This window comes from Tachypleus tridentatus, chromosome 8 (assembly GCF_004210375.1).
Source record: "Tachypleus tridentatus isolate NWPU-2018 chromosome 8, ASM421037v1, whole genome shotgun sequence".
In the NCBI taxonomy this organism is placed as follows: domain Eukaryota; kingdom Metazoa; phylum Arthropoda; class Merostomata; order Xiphosura; family Limulidae; genus Tachypleus; species Tachypleus tridentatus.
This window is the reverse complement of record NC_134832.1, coordinates 36,708,594-36,725,514: the sequence shown is the minus strand read 5'-3', so window position 1 is coordinate 36,725,514 and position 16,921 is coordinate 36,708,594. Positions and strand designations below refer to the sequence as shown.

At 30.7% G+C, this 16,921-nt stretch overlaps 1 protein-coding gene across 2 annotated transcripts in view; it reads right to left on the bottom strand.

Annotated features, from left to right (window-relative positions):
* LOC143222183 (uncharacterized) overlaps positions 1–16,440 on the bottom strand; it is a 67,880-nt gene extending 51,440 nt beyond the window's left edge. Inside the window, exons 1-4 of one of the 2 annotated variants that reach the window (XM_076448263.1) lie at positions 16,301–16,440; positions 15,647–15,830; positions 13,837–14,016; positions 414–495 (exon numbers count right to left, since the gene is read on the bottom strand). In XM_076448263.1, coding sequence (XP_076304378.1) covers positions 414–495; positions 13,837–14,008 — 254 coding nt within the window. In that variant the 5' untranslated portion in view covers positions 14,009–14,016; positions 15,647–15,830; positions 16,301–16,440. Of the gene's footprint in view, positions 1–413; positions 496–2,729; positions 2,942–13,836; positions 14,017–15,646; positions 15,831–16,300 lie in introns of those variants that run through there. The other variant, XM_076448264.1, reaches the window with a different exon arrangement.
* Positions 16,441–16,921: the final 481 nt, after the last annotated feature.

The following is a 16,921-nucleotide window of genomic DNA, read 5'->3' as shown; positions in this document are numbered from 1 at the left end:
ATCAAGACTACAGGTGACCAACCATATTTTAAATACTGAAAAAAAATAGCTGTAAAAGATACTACAGATACTAAAAGTACCTATTCATATAAAGCAAGTGATTATCTTAGAGATAATTATTACAAAGGTGATAAGCTATTTTTTTTGCACTTGTTCCCATATTTAACTTGTATTATTTCTCCTCTCCCTTTCTCCAATGCTGCATTTAATATAACTTCAGATCAACTTACATACTTGGTGCAAAACTAAAAATAAAGTTAGTAATGAGTATACCTGATTAGATATATTTTTCTTGACATTTTACATTTGTTTCAATTCAATTTATATGAATAACAGTGCATATATAAATTCAGAATCATAATAATAATAATATTGTGAAAATGTGCATTACATAGCCACAAATAAACACTTACGCAATATCACCCGTCTTTGCAATTCGTCTCAAGAATTCTTCCAATGGCATAGGTATATTAGGAGGTCTTTTCTTTTCAAATTCTAAATTAAGAGGACATAACAAAAGACAAAAATGAAAGCTCTCACTATGACAGACATGACAGAAAAAAAACAAAACCTATAGGGCACCAAGCACAAAATTTCATCCTTATAAGAAGGAAGTAAAATAAAGTATACATTATATGTTGACTTGTATTACACCTCAATTATACATAAATTCAATATTATTACAACATTAGAGATACACAGAAATGAATATTTTAAAATATTAATTCAAAGTCCAAAAGAAGAAACAACTTTAACAATGGCTATTATAAAACTATAAAAAGTTCTACATTACAGTCATTACACTAAAGCTGTATACAAGAGCATTTTTTAAATTGAATTAACTATTTATTGCATGCTTAAACTTTAGGATTTTGTAGAAAGAATAAATGGATTTGTTGTATAAAACACCTGGAATATTTCTTTTAACATTTTGACATATACCTAACCTTAGAGTACAACAAATCACTTAAAAATTTCTGTTAATCAATTTTGTTGAATTGTACAAGAATATGCAGATCATAAACAACTGTTACCCTGATCCTCCATATGTTTCTCCATCTTTATTCAAAGAAAATGGCATAGCAAGTTCACACGTCTTAATTTTCTATGATGATACAATAAAGTGGAAATTTAGTTGCAATTACAAGTAAGAACTGCTGTGGTAAAAATTGAGAGCTGTGAAGTCTTAACTTTAATGTTCAGACATGTATCAGTACTTCACAGTCTGACAAATCCCTTAAAACCCGCATTTGAGCCTTACTGCTCACACTATACCCAAGAGCATATTCTGGTCCTATCACAGAGTCACAACAAATAATGAGGCTAAAAGCGGTAATAACACATGTTAAAACAGAATATTGTAAATAAGAAGTATGAATCTGTAGCTCAGGAAGCAAGCAACATCCAAGTATTACTACTGGCACACTTTAGGTGTAATAAACATTTAAGCTATTAAACTTTCACACAATTAACTGACTTGGAGCATACACAAGAAACAACATTAGCCTTAAAGAGTATTAGTGAAATTGTGCAACATTACATTTTAAGCAACTTATTAAACTATGAAATATATACCTATACATGTACATATCAAAATAATAAAGGTATGATCTTCCAGATGTGATGTAATAATCTAAGGATCTCATGAATCATTTGAAATTCATTGGTTTAGAATATTCCTGTCTCTATTCAAGAACATATCCTGCCATTTCATGATATCAGCAAATAAAGTGTATAATACATTTTAATGTTTACACTGTTAAACATAAGATTTTATGATTACTTACTATAGTAAGGTATCACTCTGAGTCTCACATACTATTCATTCCCCTGTTACAATTAGTAGTTTCATACTGTGTTTCACTAAAACATCACACATTTATCAATTAGTATATACTAATCTGATGATGCTGTAAGTGTATGTGCTACACATAGTGATTTTATGACAGTATTAATGTAATATCTATACACGCAATAAATTTCAAGTGTTTAATTCAACTTGGGAGACTAATACTGATAAAAACATTATATATGCAAATTAATACTGACAGTATCATTGTGCTTTTCACTCCAATTCTACTGCTTCATTAAATTAAAAAAAAGGGTGACATCTTTGAAATTTACTTTTTAATTTAAATGACTTAAACTTATGTACAATTATATCCATAAGTACAGTGCCAGCACCTTGCTGACTTACTCACCAGTACCAATAATGTCACATTTTTTGCAATGCACTGTAAATATGTAATTTCGTCTCTGAATCATATATTATGGTGGTTTTAAATTGTAATGTAAACTCACTCTCACATTTTATTCTTTAAACTTAAATTTAAGTTTAAAATTGTTATTTTTGATAACACAAGTTTTTACTTCTGATTCTATATCTAGTCTGATTTTAAAAATTAGATATTAATGATATCCTAAAAGTAAAAATAAAAGTGGAGAAAACAGTTCTTTTGTACCTTTCAAGTTTCATTTTTATGGTGTAATAGTATAAATATAATTTAAATGTAAAACCATAAGCATAATGTACAACTGTCATTACCTGTCGCCAACTTAATATAAGAGCGTTAGCTAAATGAGTGAAATGAAAATTGTAAGTGTAAATTGTATACTTGTAACGACTAACTTAAATTGCAGTAAATATAAAAATACTTTCTTTACCTGTGGAAGCTATGGTAAGATAAATTATAAAAATAACGTATTAAAACAGAAATAAGTTTCCTTACTGTTAAGTTCATCCAATACAGATTCTCTGTTAAAATCCATTGTCAAACTTTATGCGTATACTGCTCTTCCATCAATTATAGCCCAAACATAAATTAATTCACCTCCTTTAATTTTATTTTTCCTGTAATAATACTAGCACTAAATAATAACAGTACAACCCAACTTTATTATTAATACCAGGCTGACACTTCCAGTCGCGTTTTCAAAAGGTGGTTTTATGTTTTTAATGTGAAACGGAATACAGCACCAACGAAAAAAATTAGTTAACTGTTTCGTTTTCAATTTATTTACCATTTATACACTCCTGCGAAGTTTCCAAATTTTGTTGCCATTTGAGCTTGCAATCGTGAAACTTTCAAATGTACTTTAGATTTAAAATCTATATATCTACTCCAAATTAAGAAAGCTGGAAAAAAAAACACGCTAATATTACGTAAATAAAGTATATTTTCAAACAAAATTAGAATATTTTCAATTGCACAAGTATTAAACCTTTTGGTACGAAAATCCTAAATCAGTTCAGATGCAAATGATTAATGTAAAAGGTCACAAAATTTGTGTAATGGTGTCTTTCTGTGTGTGATCAACGTGGCCGACCTTGACTTTAGAGTAAATGTATCGTGATAAGGGAGGTACATCTCCCGCGATATGGTAAGTAGATGTATCTTTACAAGCTACAACTCAAAAAGTGATACAATAAACCAACCATGAAGACCAAAGAGCTTAGAAGGAGGTTATACAATTTTTAAAAGTCGCTGATTATCCATTTGAATATAGTTAATGTCATCATTAATAAAGGAAGTGTGCTTCACACCACCCTTCCACCACCTTGTCGGACGTTGTTTTTGCCCGGCATGGCCAGGTGGTTAAGGGTCCGAGTTCGAATCCCTGTCACACCAAACATGCTCTACCTTTCAGCTGTGGGAGCATTATAATGTGACGGTCAATTTCACCATTCGTTGGTAATAGAGTAGCCCAAGAGTTGACGGTGAGTGGTGATGACTAGCTGCCTCCTGCTAAATTAGGGACGGCTACCGCAGATAATCCTCGTGTAGCTTTGCACAAAATCCAAAAAAACAAAACAAACCATCCTTCCAGCTGGACAAGCAGGAAATTGGTTAGGGATACCACTCTGATGCCAACAGTTACTTTAAAAGATTTGCAGAGTTCCATATCTGAGATGGACGTTAATGTTCATATCTTGACATCATTTTAATACTTACAAAAAGCTGTTTTAAATAAAAACAAGTTCTTAAAAAATGTTTATATTATTTGTATTTTATCAGAATGTGACATTATTGGCTGGGAATGAATACCTTTGCAAAGCACTGTATATTCTGTTATTCAATCTTTTTTTTTTCTACAACTATGGATTTAAAAATATTTTTGCTGTGAAGAAAGCAATGCGCTTAGCTCATTTTGATTTTAGTGAGCGATTTTGTTTCCTTGAATCTGGATTCTGATATATCAATTTCTGAAAGTTTATACCTAATCATCTCCATTATCTTGCATGGAACTATTTGGAAAAGGGGAAAGCAAATAAAATATTGTCTTTCTAGTTTTAGATAATGCCAATATGATTATACAGAAAAAATAACTATGCATTCCATTGATAAAGCCAAAGTATGCACAAACAGAAGCCACTTGTTAAATAAGTGATTGTTCTACCCACACTGGTTACATTTTGTCGGTCGTTGTTCCGCATTTCAAAATGATGCTGAAAATATTTTAACGATCATATTGTACGAATGTTGTAGAAAGACGATTTTCTATATAGTTTGGATATCGTTCATGAACTTGGTATGAAAACTCATCTGCCATTTATGCTGTAAAAGGCGAATATGGTACGCATTTTACAGAGTGATCCAATGTTCCAAGAGTGCATTGAACACTAGAATAAATAAATTATTATATTGGGTTGAGGAATAATTCGTGAGCGTTTTTTTAAGTTAAAAAAATATATTCATAAATGAAACGCTTTCGCAAAATATTTCATGTCATTTGGTAGATAATTTTTTGCTCTAATAGATGGTGTGTTTGATTTTCATATGTCTTTAATTTTTGGTTTCATTTTCAGCTCATTAAATGGAATGTCAAGTGGACAAAATCGAGCATTTTCGACACCATCTGCTTTTCGCATTTAATTTTTTGCAATTTCGTTTAAAACAATGCATACTATATACCTAGGTATTACATGAAATAAAGTATCATAATAAATGTTTTGGGTGTAATGTGTTCATGCATTGAAGTGTTGTATAGTCTTGCATGTAATGCTTGAATGAAATTATTTAAAAACGCTCACGAATTATTCCTCAACCTAATAAAAAGCAGTGTAAGCTACTGAGCCTGGTATTTACCATCTTGCAGAATTCTTTCCTAGGTGATTATTTGGGAACTGTCTTTGCAATTATTATTGGTCTATTCTCATACAAGATACAGAAGCTGATTTGGTTATCACTACTGCTTAAACTGGTAAAATGACATAACATGCTCTGACAAATTATTGTGTCCAAAGGATTACCATGAAAAAGATCAATGTGAAAACACCTGAAGCATATAGTGTTGCTTTTGATTTTCCAAAGTGTTTTGAGGAATATACATAATCACTGACCTGTTTGTGTAACAAATGAATTAGAAAGTACCATATACAAATTAACGTATGGACTATATAATATGTGCGTCACTAGTGGAAATCGAATGTTCTCGGTACAAAGATTCAGACGTTCTTTTTTAAAGTAAAATGTGTTTTCTCTTAATTCAGATGATAGAGATAATCAGAGTGCGTCATTTATACCAGCCTGATATTATAGGTATCGCACAGGCAAGAGAGCGATAGGATGTTGTTCAAATACAAAATCACTAATATGGTTTCTATAATTCACATACGACACAAGAAAGACATGATTAACTTTATAGATAAAGATGGTAAAGTTGCTGCAACAATCATTTTAGATGCTTCCGATAAATTAGACGATGAATGAAGGAAGAACATGAACGCTTTGTATACACAATATATAAAACGCGATTTTTATGCTACGGAAAAAGCTTAAATTGATTTCCTTGTCATATTTGTAGTTGGCTTCAATATTTGTGTAAGGATATATATATGTAACTATGGACATTCGAAAACTGAACAAAATTTCTATTTTATAATCTCTTCCCATTTTTAGTTTTCTCTAGAGTTCTAATACAGAACATAATAAGTTCTATTAAAGCCATATGATAATTCAATCCTAGATGTTATTTTATTCTACAGGATTATGTTAAGAAAGTTACCAACAACTCGCAGGTATATTTATACTGTATCTTACATCACCCAATGAGTATAAGACTACTTTATGAATGACACATGGAGCAGAAGTACTTCTGGATCCCAGTGATCCAGATTTGTGATTAATCAATTTTAGTGATAATGTGATTTTGATAACGGTTTTTGATATTCAGATAATAAGAGATTCACGGCGTTCTGTAGAAATCTAATCTCTTTTAGGTTTTAAAACATCTAGTTTACAATTCATGTATGCATGTCTCCTGTTAACTAGTCAGACAAACACTTTTCTGTTCACTCTCATATAAAGTTTATTCACACTTTCTTTGGTAGATACAACTTGTTTGCAATTAAATACAGTTCATTAATTTATTTCATTTCAACAGATTATTCTATTAATATTCCAATAATGCATTAGGCTGTTCAGTTAATTCAAGTAGTTCTTGTAACATCAATTTTTTTCTGTTTTTGCTTTAAGTAGATAATTTATTTTTGTTCAACTTCACATCTTTTTTTTTTACTTTTTCATTCCACCCGTAAAAATTACAATATTTCTCCTTTGAATACTCGATCCCCAAACCTTAAATTAGTTGCATAGGTCAACCATACTAGTCTCAGCGTTAGTTCATATTTGTAATCTTTCATTCAGTTTTGGTGTATTTCAGGATAATATAAAAATAGCCCAAGTATTTGTCATTGGTATTTTCACTGTGAATGACTACTTATGTAACTAGTAATTAGATAGCTAGTTCAGAGATCTCCGAGTCTCAAGCATGACCATTTCCAATTAGGATCTGCTGACCAAGAGGCATCTTTGTAACCAGGGCTAATATTTTACTGAGGTCAAACTTGGGTTTCAAGCTATAATTTCCCATTTTATATTTGTATTCATATGAGTGAAGGAAGCCAAGACAGAAAATAACAAAAAACAACACATGAAGATATTATTTCTGTTTCCTCATAGATAGTTACAGCCAGAACCAGAAGGAGGGCAACCCACTCAACGTTATCCAGTGGATATGTAGCTACTCTGAATCAAACAGTAGGATTGAATGCCACAATTATAATGCCTCCAAGGCTATAATGTGGAGTGTATTCAATACTGGTTCAAGTCTTAAGTCTTCAAATTCACAATCTGGAACACTGACCATTAGATCATGCCTAGCGCATTAAAACAGTTCTTTGTTTTAATGCGACCATTGTGGTATGTTTCAAAGAATCGAGGCGTAGATTCAAGCAAGTCCACAAATATCTATATCTTATTTACAAGAAAATAACTAAATGCAACACATTTGCATAAATTGTTTCAGAAATTTTTAAAAGTATTTGAGTTATAGAAGAGTGAAATCTGGCAGTTTTGAACTTCTGCACTTTTTCCTTCCCTACTTTAAGTATTTTATAAGCATGAACTATGGTAAAATGAACTAATCCAAAGCCAAGTTCATATAAAAATTCAAAAATAAACTCTCAGATGCAACTCGAAGTAAACCTATGTCAGAAAAAATCAGATAGAACTCATATGATAATAAGAGTGAAATAAAATCAGAATAAACTCAAAATTATACATAACCAAACCTAAGTCAGAAAAAATCAGATAGAACTCATATGATAATAAGAGTGAAATAAAATCAGAATAAACTCAAAATTATACATAACCAAACATATTATAAATTAAATGGAATAAAAAATAATTAGAAGTATACACATACAGGCAAAAACGTATGGAGGAATACAGAACTAGATGAATTGGAAGAATACCCAAGTAAAGGAACAAAATGAACAGAGAATAATAATATGTAAATATGTAATACAAAATTAGAATTATCCTTGAATGAGAAGAAATTAACTATAAAGTTGAACCGAGTGAGTTATAAGGTAAAACAAATAAAACATACCATAAATGGAATTTAATACATTATTTACTCAAAATGAATGGTTCTAAATACAATACAGCTTAAACCAAATATGGTGGTTTGAATTTCGTGCAAAGTTACAAGAGAGTTATTTCTGCTAGCCGTCCCTAATTTAGCAATGAAAGAGGGAAGACAACTAGTCATTGCTATCTACCACAAATATTTGGGCTACTCTTTTACCAGTGAATAGTGGGATTGACTAACAGCCCTACGGCTGAAAGGACGGACATGTTTGGAAGGGTAGAAATTCAAACCTGTGATCCTCACTTGGACCCGCTGAGCCTCAAACGCAATAAAAGAAAATGCTGGATAAGCTTAAAAACACATATAGTTAAATAAAATCAAAACAAACACAAAATAACAAAAATTATAATATAATATAAAAACTGAAAAATAGGAAATTTAATGAAACACAGGGTAAATCTGGAATAAAGAAAATCAAATACAATGCAGGTTGAAAGACAAATTGAATATAAATTGAAATTCATTATTATAGTACATAAGTCAAAATAAGCAGAAATTAAGTCTTAAGATAACTCAATCACTAAATGAATTAAGGCAGAACAAGTATTAGATCTGAAGTTGAATTCAGACATATCACATGGAAGCCTAAAAGTCAAAATAATACCAGTAAATATAATAAACATGAAATTCATGTATAACAACAATCTCACTCGGGAAATTTTCAAATATTAAATGTTCAATAGTATTCATAAATTTTGGAGGCAGTTTAATTCTATAAACCAAATCAATATATAATCAAAATTAATGGAAAACAATAAATGTATTACATGTTGTTTTCTTTCATTCTCAATGAATTAGTAATTGTGATTTCACCTTATAAAGCCATCGAAAATTTTGCGAATGTTCCAGTTGCCACTTGTTGAAATACTCAGCAATAACTAACAGATGTTAATGACCTTTTCATTTTTAAGTAGAATACCAGAAATGTTCAGACCAATTATTTCAAAAACAAACGTCAGCTCTTTCAAAGTTTTTCATTGTGTATCTAATTTGTTCTGTAAGTATCCATGTGGCACAATATGCACATCATCTGTTCATCTCTTTATACAATTATAGTAAAAACTGCTTTCAAATGTTTATGAAAATGTATTACATGATAACCATGCTTTACCTTGCTGCATGGTACATAACAGCCATAACAAGGTCTTTCTCCTCCTCTTTTTTAAGTTCCTTGATGGTCACTTTTGGTGTCTGGCTAAAAATAAAATTGTCATTGCTTATATAATCAATTATAATTGTTAAGGCAATATATTTGATCATTGCACAGTATCCATTATCTAGACATTCAATGAATGTACATGCTCTCCCTGGCTAGTGAGACAAAGCATCAGTTTTTAATGCTGCTGGCTTCAGCTGTATTTTACAACGAAATTCTACTTTTTTTCAGAATCATTGTCTAATACACTGTATGAATGAATGAGAAATTACAGCTATTTCAGCAATGAATGATCCACGCTAGTAGTGAACTTCTACCACAAAATTTGGTAATATTTTACAAATACTATAAACGCACAGTATTCCTTATTTTTTGGTACAATATTGGTGTTTGAGAGCTGTTAGCATTCAGATAGCATGAATAAAAACATGATCCACGTTGCCTTTTACCTATGACAAAACTAGTTCAACTCCCCTCTTGGGTCAATGAGATATATTTACATAAGTAAGTCATCAACGGTGCTTTAACGTTTAAGATACTGGAATACTTGATCTTATCACTTTGGACTACTGAGAAATATTAAACCTAAAAATATTGCTGTGAATTGCATACATACTTTCAGAATAAAGTATACAGAAAAGTTAATAAAGGATTTTGAATGTGTTTATGGATATACTGAAAATTTTGCCAACCAGCTTGTATATGACCATCTGATTACATTATTCAAAATGATAAAATTTAAATGAATATGTACTGTAACTGATTCATTCTCAGCCATATGACTGATTCAGTATGTTGGCTGTAATACACGCTTACACAGCAATACACAGTTAACTACTGAAGCAACCAATGGTTTCATAACAGCGCGAGTTGTATGAATGACTATTTTCATTTTGGGAACCTGTCTCTTCGACAATGACCAAAGAAGGTTGAAACCTTGTACGCTCCTCTACATAAAATTTTCTCACCCATACCAGCCGTTTTTAAATATATATAATGCCAAAATTTGTTGTATTAATGGGGCACATAATTATATTTTAAGCCAATGCTGATTTTGGTGGAGTCCTTTACATTCCATATAACACCAAACCTGGCGATATTAGTTTGGGGGTCTCATCGGATTATGCGCAACGCAAAAGCTAATGATTATATTATGAAAAAACTCCATAGATTTTGAATGATGTCAAAACTTACAGTGTGATTGTGGATGACCTGCGTGCAATACATACAGCACCATGAATGCCATTATTTTGAGAACATTTGTGGAGATCTCCTACATGGTGTATAGCTCCAAAACTAACAGTTTTTCTGGTAAACCAGTTTTCCTTTCTATATAGCATTGTAGCTTGCAAAGTTATTGTGGGAAATCTCTTGCTCTTGTGTACAACAACAAATCTTGAAGTGGTGAGGAACTACTAACATTGCCTATAATATCAAAGCTGGAAGTGTTAGTATGAGGGACTTCCTTGCATAATATATAACACCAAAATGCACAGTGTAAATGCAGGTGATGGCAGTGTTATTGTTTTACATACAATATAAAACACAACAGTTATTATTTGAGAGACTACCTTAAATTTTATATAATATTAAAGCCAGTAATGTTAAATATGCAGTTTAATAATTTTCCATTATTTCCAGGAAATAATTATTACAAAAAAATATGAGTATCATTATGAAACAGTTCTCAGGTAATGATCATTTATAGAGACAAGTAAATTATGATTTTCAGTAAATCTTTAAGATTATGCATAGTAATCATTGTAAACTTAATATCAAAATAAGATATGACATTAAAATGTTTTTTTAGGATTTTAGGACCTTTTATTTGGTTGGGGTGTACATTTCTTAATTTTATGTAAAACAAACTTTCTTTAGTAATACTCACTCAGAAAAAGAAATTATTATTTAAATTCAGTTTGTTCTGCCAATATAAAAATGTATTTGATGAGTTATTTTGGATTTTATTTTAAAAAAATGATAATTCTCAGTGCATGTTATATATATATAGTGCTCATTTAAATAGTTCCAGAAGCATAGCTATCTCTCAGCCATCCAAGGGAAAGTGGTTCTATCTACACTGCACTGCAGCTATGAAAAGAAGAGGAGAGATAGAAAAACTATTCCATTCATGTACTTCAGGATTCTTATATGTTTACAACAACTGGTCAGACCATTTAGTGATATTTCTACTGTTAAACATCCATGTTCAGTAAAAATCAACATAGTATATTGTTGTATAATCTTTTCTATCTATATCTATGTTAAGGTTAGTCAGCAAATTTCAATTTATGTATTTTCTTTGCAGGTTTTGCTATTATTCAACTTTCTTCATATGTAACAGTAATTGATCATTAAAGTTTTGAATAAAAACAAGCTCATTAAATAACTGTTTGCATTATTTGTATTTCATCAAAATGTGACATTACTGACAGGGGATGAATACCTTTTCAAGGCACTATATTTGATTCACAGTAAAATTCTGACTACATGACAGTGCAATACTGCTGTGTGTTTACTTCTGGTTGAAAGAAACAGTAACAATCTTACCTAGAAAGGAAATTCATATAGTAAGATTGTTAAATAATATGGAGCCAAAGGATGCATTGAGTATTCTTCATGAAAGTAAAACTGGCACTGAGATCATATGAAACATTAACACTCCTACGAAAAGACGTTTCTAGTCCTGATTCCTCCAAGCCCGTTCCCCTGGCTGTGGTTTTGCTAGATAGTAGATAGGGACAGTGGAAATCTCGTTAATCCATTCATTAATGGATTTAAATGGCAATTTCATTTAAATACAAAATTATTAGCCTAATATTAATAACCTTTCAAGTTGCTCTGGGGCCTATTAGGCCCCACTTTTAGTAGGAGTGTTAATGGGCTGTTAAATTGCATCCCAAGTAAATATGAAGAAAGAATTATGAAAATATGAGATCTGAAATATTACTTTTACAAATACAATTAACTCAGTAAGATGTTAAAATAATTAGTGCTATCTTTTGTAACAATTTGTATTTTTATAACAGTTTATAGTTCACTTATATGTTATGTTTACATTTATATATCTAAAGGTCCATTTTCAAAAGTGCTAAGTCTTATGTGGAATGCTTCTTTATTTCTTCATAATACAATTTTAATATAATACCTAATTTCAGGGTAATTTATAAATGAAATATATGTCAGCAATATGTAACATAATAGTTATTTTTGCCTTTAACTAAAAGTCATCCTTTCCAAAATAAAAATTCCCTTTCACCATTAATGAAACATAAATTTTGTGTAAGTTTGCAGCAATCATCCAAGGGCATCCATTTAGCTTTCTACAAGCTGACAGCACACATGACTCAAGTTGTTGAAATAACAGTGGTTTCTTGCAAAACTTGCATTCCTATGTTATGTTAAAAAAACACAAAAAACAACAATTTTTCAAAAAAGTAAGTTTAAACACTCTATTTTTACCGATGAAATTGTTTTCTACTGAAATATTCCTTAGGCTTTCAATCAACATTCACCACCCTAATAAATGTCTTTAGTATGGTGATTTAATTATAATATCAATCCTAGTAGGTCAATCCTACTATTTGTTGGCAAAAAGTTGACGGTGGTTGATGATGACTACCTCTCTTCCCTCTAGTCTTTCACTGCTAATTTTTCTGTGTAAGACTAGAGGGAAGGTAGCTAGTCATCACCACCCACCACCAACTCTTGAGCTACTCTTTTATCAACGAATAGTGAGATTGGCCGTCATATTATAACACCCCCATAGCTGAAAGGGCGAGCGTCTCTGGTGTGACGAGTCGAACGCCTTAACCACCTGGCCATGCCGGGTGCTAAAAATAACAGGTTTCAATGCCTGTTGTGGACACAACACAGATATTCCCATTGCATAGCTTTGCGATTAAGAACATACAACATGAAAAAATTGGTTTTTAGTGCAAAGTTATAGAATGGGGATTAAACCCTGAAGTACAATGTTATAAGTATAAAAGAATGAGAAATGCTTACAAAAATAATCTGATATTTTTGTTCAAGTGACTATAGTTTCAGAATTAGCACTGTTTTACCTGTTTCATAAAAGAAGCCCTATAAAAATAACAATTTACTATTTCATTTACAAAACCTGAACGAATAGCCTATTAATAATTGCAATTGACCGTATTTTTACGAATTTTGTGTGGTTTTAATAATAGATATCGCCAAGAGAGATGTATTAAATTCAGGATAAATTATTCAGTTAATAGAAATAACAGTGTGCTACAAAACTTTATATGAACTTTAGAAATATGGTCTAGAATAATTTACTAGAAAAGGGCACACTATCAACACCGTAAAAAAATAAAAATAATAGGAAAAAAACAAGTTATTGTTGAATGCATAAAGATAATCTGTTTTAGAATTAATTTTACAGTGAAGTCAGATTTTCCATGACATCATAGAACAGGTTTCGTGATTTTATTAACTTTATTTTCAGTTATTATTCACATATAGATATTTATACAGAAATAATAGATTATAAATTGGAATTCATTTAATGTGAGCAGAAATATAAGATTATGTACTTTTGTAAAACTTGTCATATGTTTAAAGTGAAAAAAAAACAAGCAAGTTCACATATAATAAAATTAACTTGCAAATTTATTTTTATATATCTCCACTTGCCCTCCTGTGGCCCAATTCCTTGTAGACACAGCACAGGTAACCAATTATATAGCTATTCTTTTATCAACAAACAATACTCCTACCTGTCATAAAGTGGACAGTTTCAAATGACACAATCTTCAAAACATTAACATGGATTTTACTCAAAAGTTGGTCCAGATGAACTAGGTCATTGTAACGAAAAATGTGTTTAATAGCTCCAGTATTTCGAATGCCTTGAATCACAAAGGCGTGATTTCCAGCATCAGAAAACATGTGACAGCCTTAAAAAGATTAAAACGAAGGTCACAAACAGTCGTTGTGTCTACTCAAGTAATTATGTTTAATAACATAAACATTTTATCGACCATTATCGCACTGACATAACATGAAAATTATAAGCATTCTTTTAAATTCTTGCTACGAAAATTTCTTTGATCCTAAAATCATTTTTGTTAATTTTTCTTTCATTGCTAGGGGTCTTATTTTGAAAAACTTAAAGCTCCTCTTATGTGTATAAAAATCAAAATTTGATATTTACTATAAACTGGGACTTTGAACTTAAAGAAATGTGTCTAAAGAGGTGACCCAATCAGAAAATAATAAATTAATCAAAAACATCAAAGCCATACCGAGTTATTGATTTGTTTTATCTATTATTCAATAGTTGTTTTAAACTCCTGACTATAAATAATTCTCACTTTACAGTTAAAAAAAAGACATCAGAAGAAGAGTGTTCAACCTTTCTATGAAATGTAATTGTTTAATAGCCTAGTTTGATATATTTGTGTGTTTGACATAATATGCTTTGAATTTGATGTTTCATTAAGTTCCCCAGGTATTTTTGAAGTTCGTTGTCGTTTAGTTTTACTTCGAAAATAGTATTTGCATAATGAAGCAAGAAGTTGTAAGTCACTATTGTCAAAGTATCATCATACAGATGTGAAAGTATTGAGATTTATAGTGTCATTAATTGTGAATAATAATAATACGTTTTATCCTCTTGATGGAAATATTCATTACATCAGACTGGTTTGTTTGAGGCTTCTGATTATATTCTAGAGGCGAGCATCATAAAAGAAATTTATAAAAATACGCAAACCAGTCATGAGATGTTATAAGCTCCAATTAAACAAGTTTTGTACTTCAATGCCCTATCTAGTATAGAAAATAAGTATCTCTTTAATCCCAACCTACTAGCTCTATATGTGGAACAATATATAAAAAGCACATTTATTTATGTTAAAATCCACATTTTCGAAAACACCAGCTTACGGTGTAAGCTAAAATGTTGAAATCTAGTTTAACCTATAATTGCTATGAGAAAAACAATACATTGTTATAATTAACCAGTTTTCGTAGTTTTAATGTAGGTCTCTTTAAGAGTTGCTTGTGTTGTTAACAATACATTATCAACGATTTTCAGATTTAGACAAGTATTTTAAACACGTTATGATGTTTCAATAAATAAAATAAATTAAAAATAGCTACATACATATAACACAACTTTTTAATATTTATTTATGATATACACTAGTTTTTCGCTCAATATCTCGCAATTATTAGTTTTCCGTGCACGTGTACCCCTCTACAAGTGGTACAATTATTTTTTTAAAGATACGACATTAATATGGAACTAATACGCTTTTTACTGTCATGGTAGTTATTTTTCAATCATATATATTAAGTAACAAAGTGATAGCATCAAATACTCTTTAGCATAAAACACATTACATATCGTCCATTGTTATCATAAATTATCAAGTGACTATGGAAACTAAGACATCATTGGCACATTCCAACACCGCTATCATTTTCTCTAAATTCAATATTCATGATGTCAGAAAAACATATGGGTTAAACAAGTTTTTATACAAAATAATAAAACCGTATAAGTAAATTCAGTGACCATACCTGATAAATTCTTAAGTAAAGTAAACAAGGTCGAGTCATTGGCCACAAAAGAAGAGCTGAATAGCAAGGCTGCTTCCTTCTGGTGTACAAGTGCTAGCTCTTTCTCCAAAAGTTCGTGAAAAGGAGAATTTCCGGATATATTTCGAGTACCGCCAGCACCACAACCATACCGTTCAACAGATCACTATAATTATCACCATTAACAGAATTTATATAAAAAAATCTGATAATATATTTAGACCCTTTACAATCACAACTACGTCTTTCAACAACCTCATTAAAATATAAGCATAAATTAAAATTCGTATTTAACAGGGTTCCATAAAATAATTTAGACTTGTTTATTTGTTTTACAATTTCGAGAGAAGTTACGGAAGGGGGTTTTAGACATAGTAGTTGTGAGCTTACAGACTAGAGCAAAAGCAACTAATCAATGTCATTAAGTTTTTAAGTGGAGTTTAGTTTAGCCAATGTACATGACCTTACAGTCACTAGACGTATATTTACACACGAATCATGAACGTAGAAGTTTTAGTATTTAATCATTGTATCATTTTCTCTAAATTCAATATTCATGATGTCAGAAAAACATATGGGTTAAACAAGTTTTGATACAAAATAATAAAACCGTATAAGTAAATTCAGTGACCATACCTGATAAATTCTTAAGTAAAGTAAACAAGGTCGAGTCATTGGCCACAAAAGAAGAGCTGAATAGCAAGGCTGCTTCCTTCTGGTGTACAAGTGCTAGCTCTTTCTCCAAAAGTTCGTGAAAAGGAGAATTTCCGGATATATTTCGAGTACCGCCAGCACCACAACCATACCGTTCAACAGATCACTATAATTATCACCATTAACAGAATTTATATAAAAAAATCTGATAATATATTTAGACCCTTTACAATCACAACTACGTCTTTCAACAACCTCATTAAAATATAAGCATAAATTAAAATTCGTATTTAACAGGGTTCCATAAAATAATTTAGACTTGTTTATTTGTTTTACAATTTCGAGAGAAGTTACGGAAGGGGGTTTTAGACATAGTAGTTGTGAGCTTACAGACTAGAGCAAAAGCAACTAATCAATGTCATTAAGTTTTTAAGTGGAGTTTAGTTTAGCCAATGTACATGACCTTACAGTCACTAGACGTATATTTACACACGAATCATGAACGTAGAAGTTTTAGTATTTAATCATTGTACTGAAATAGATGTTTAATATAGAGACCTAGCCTTATCATCAAACACCAACCTTCCATTACTTAGACCTAGC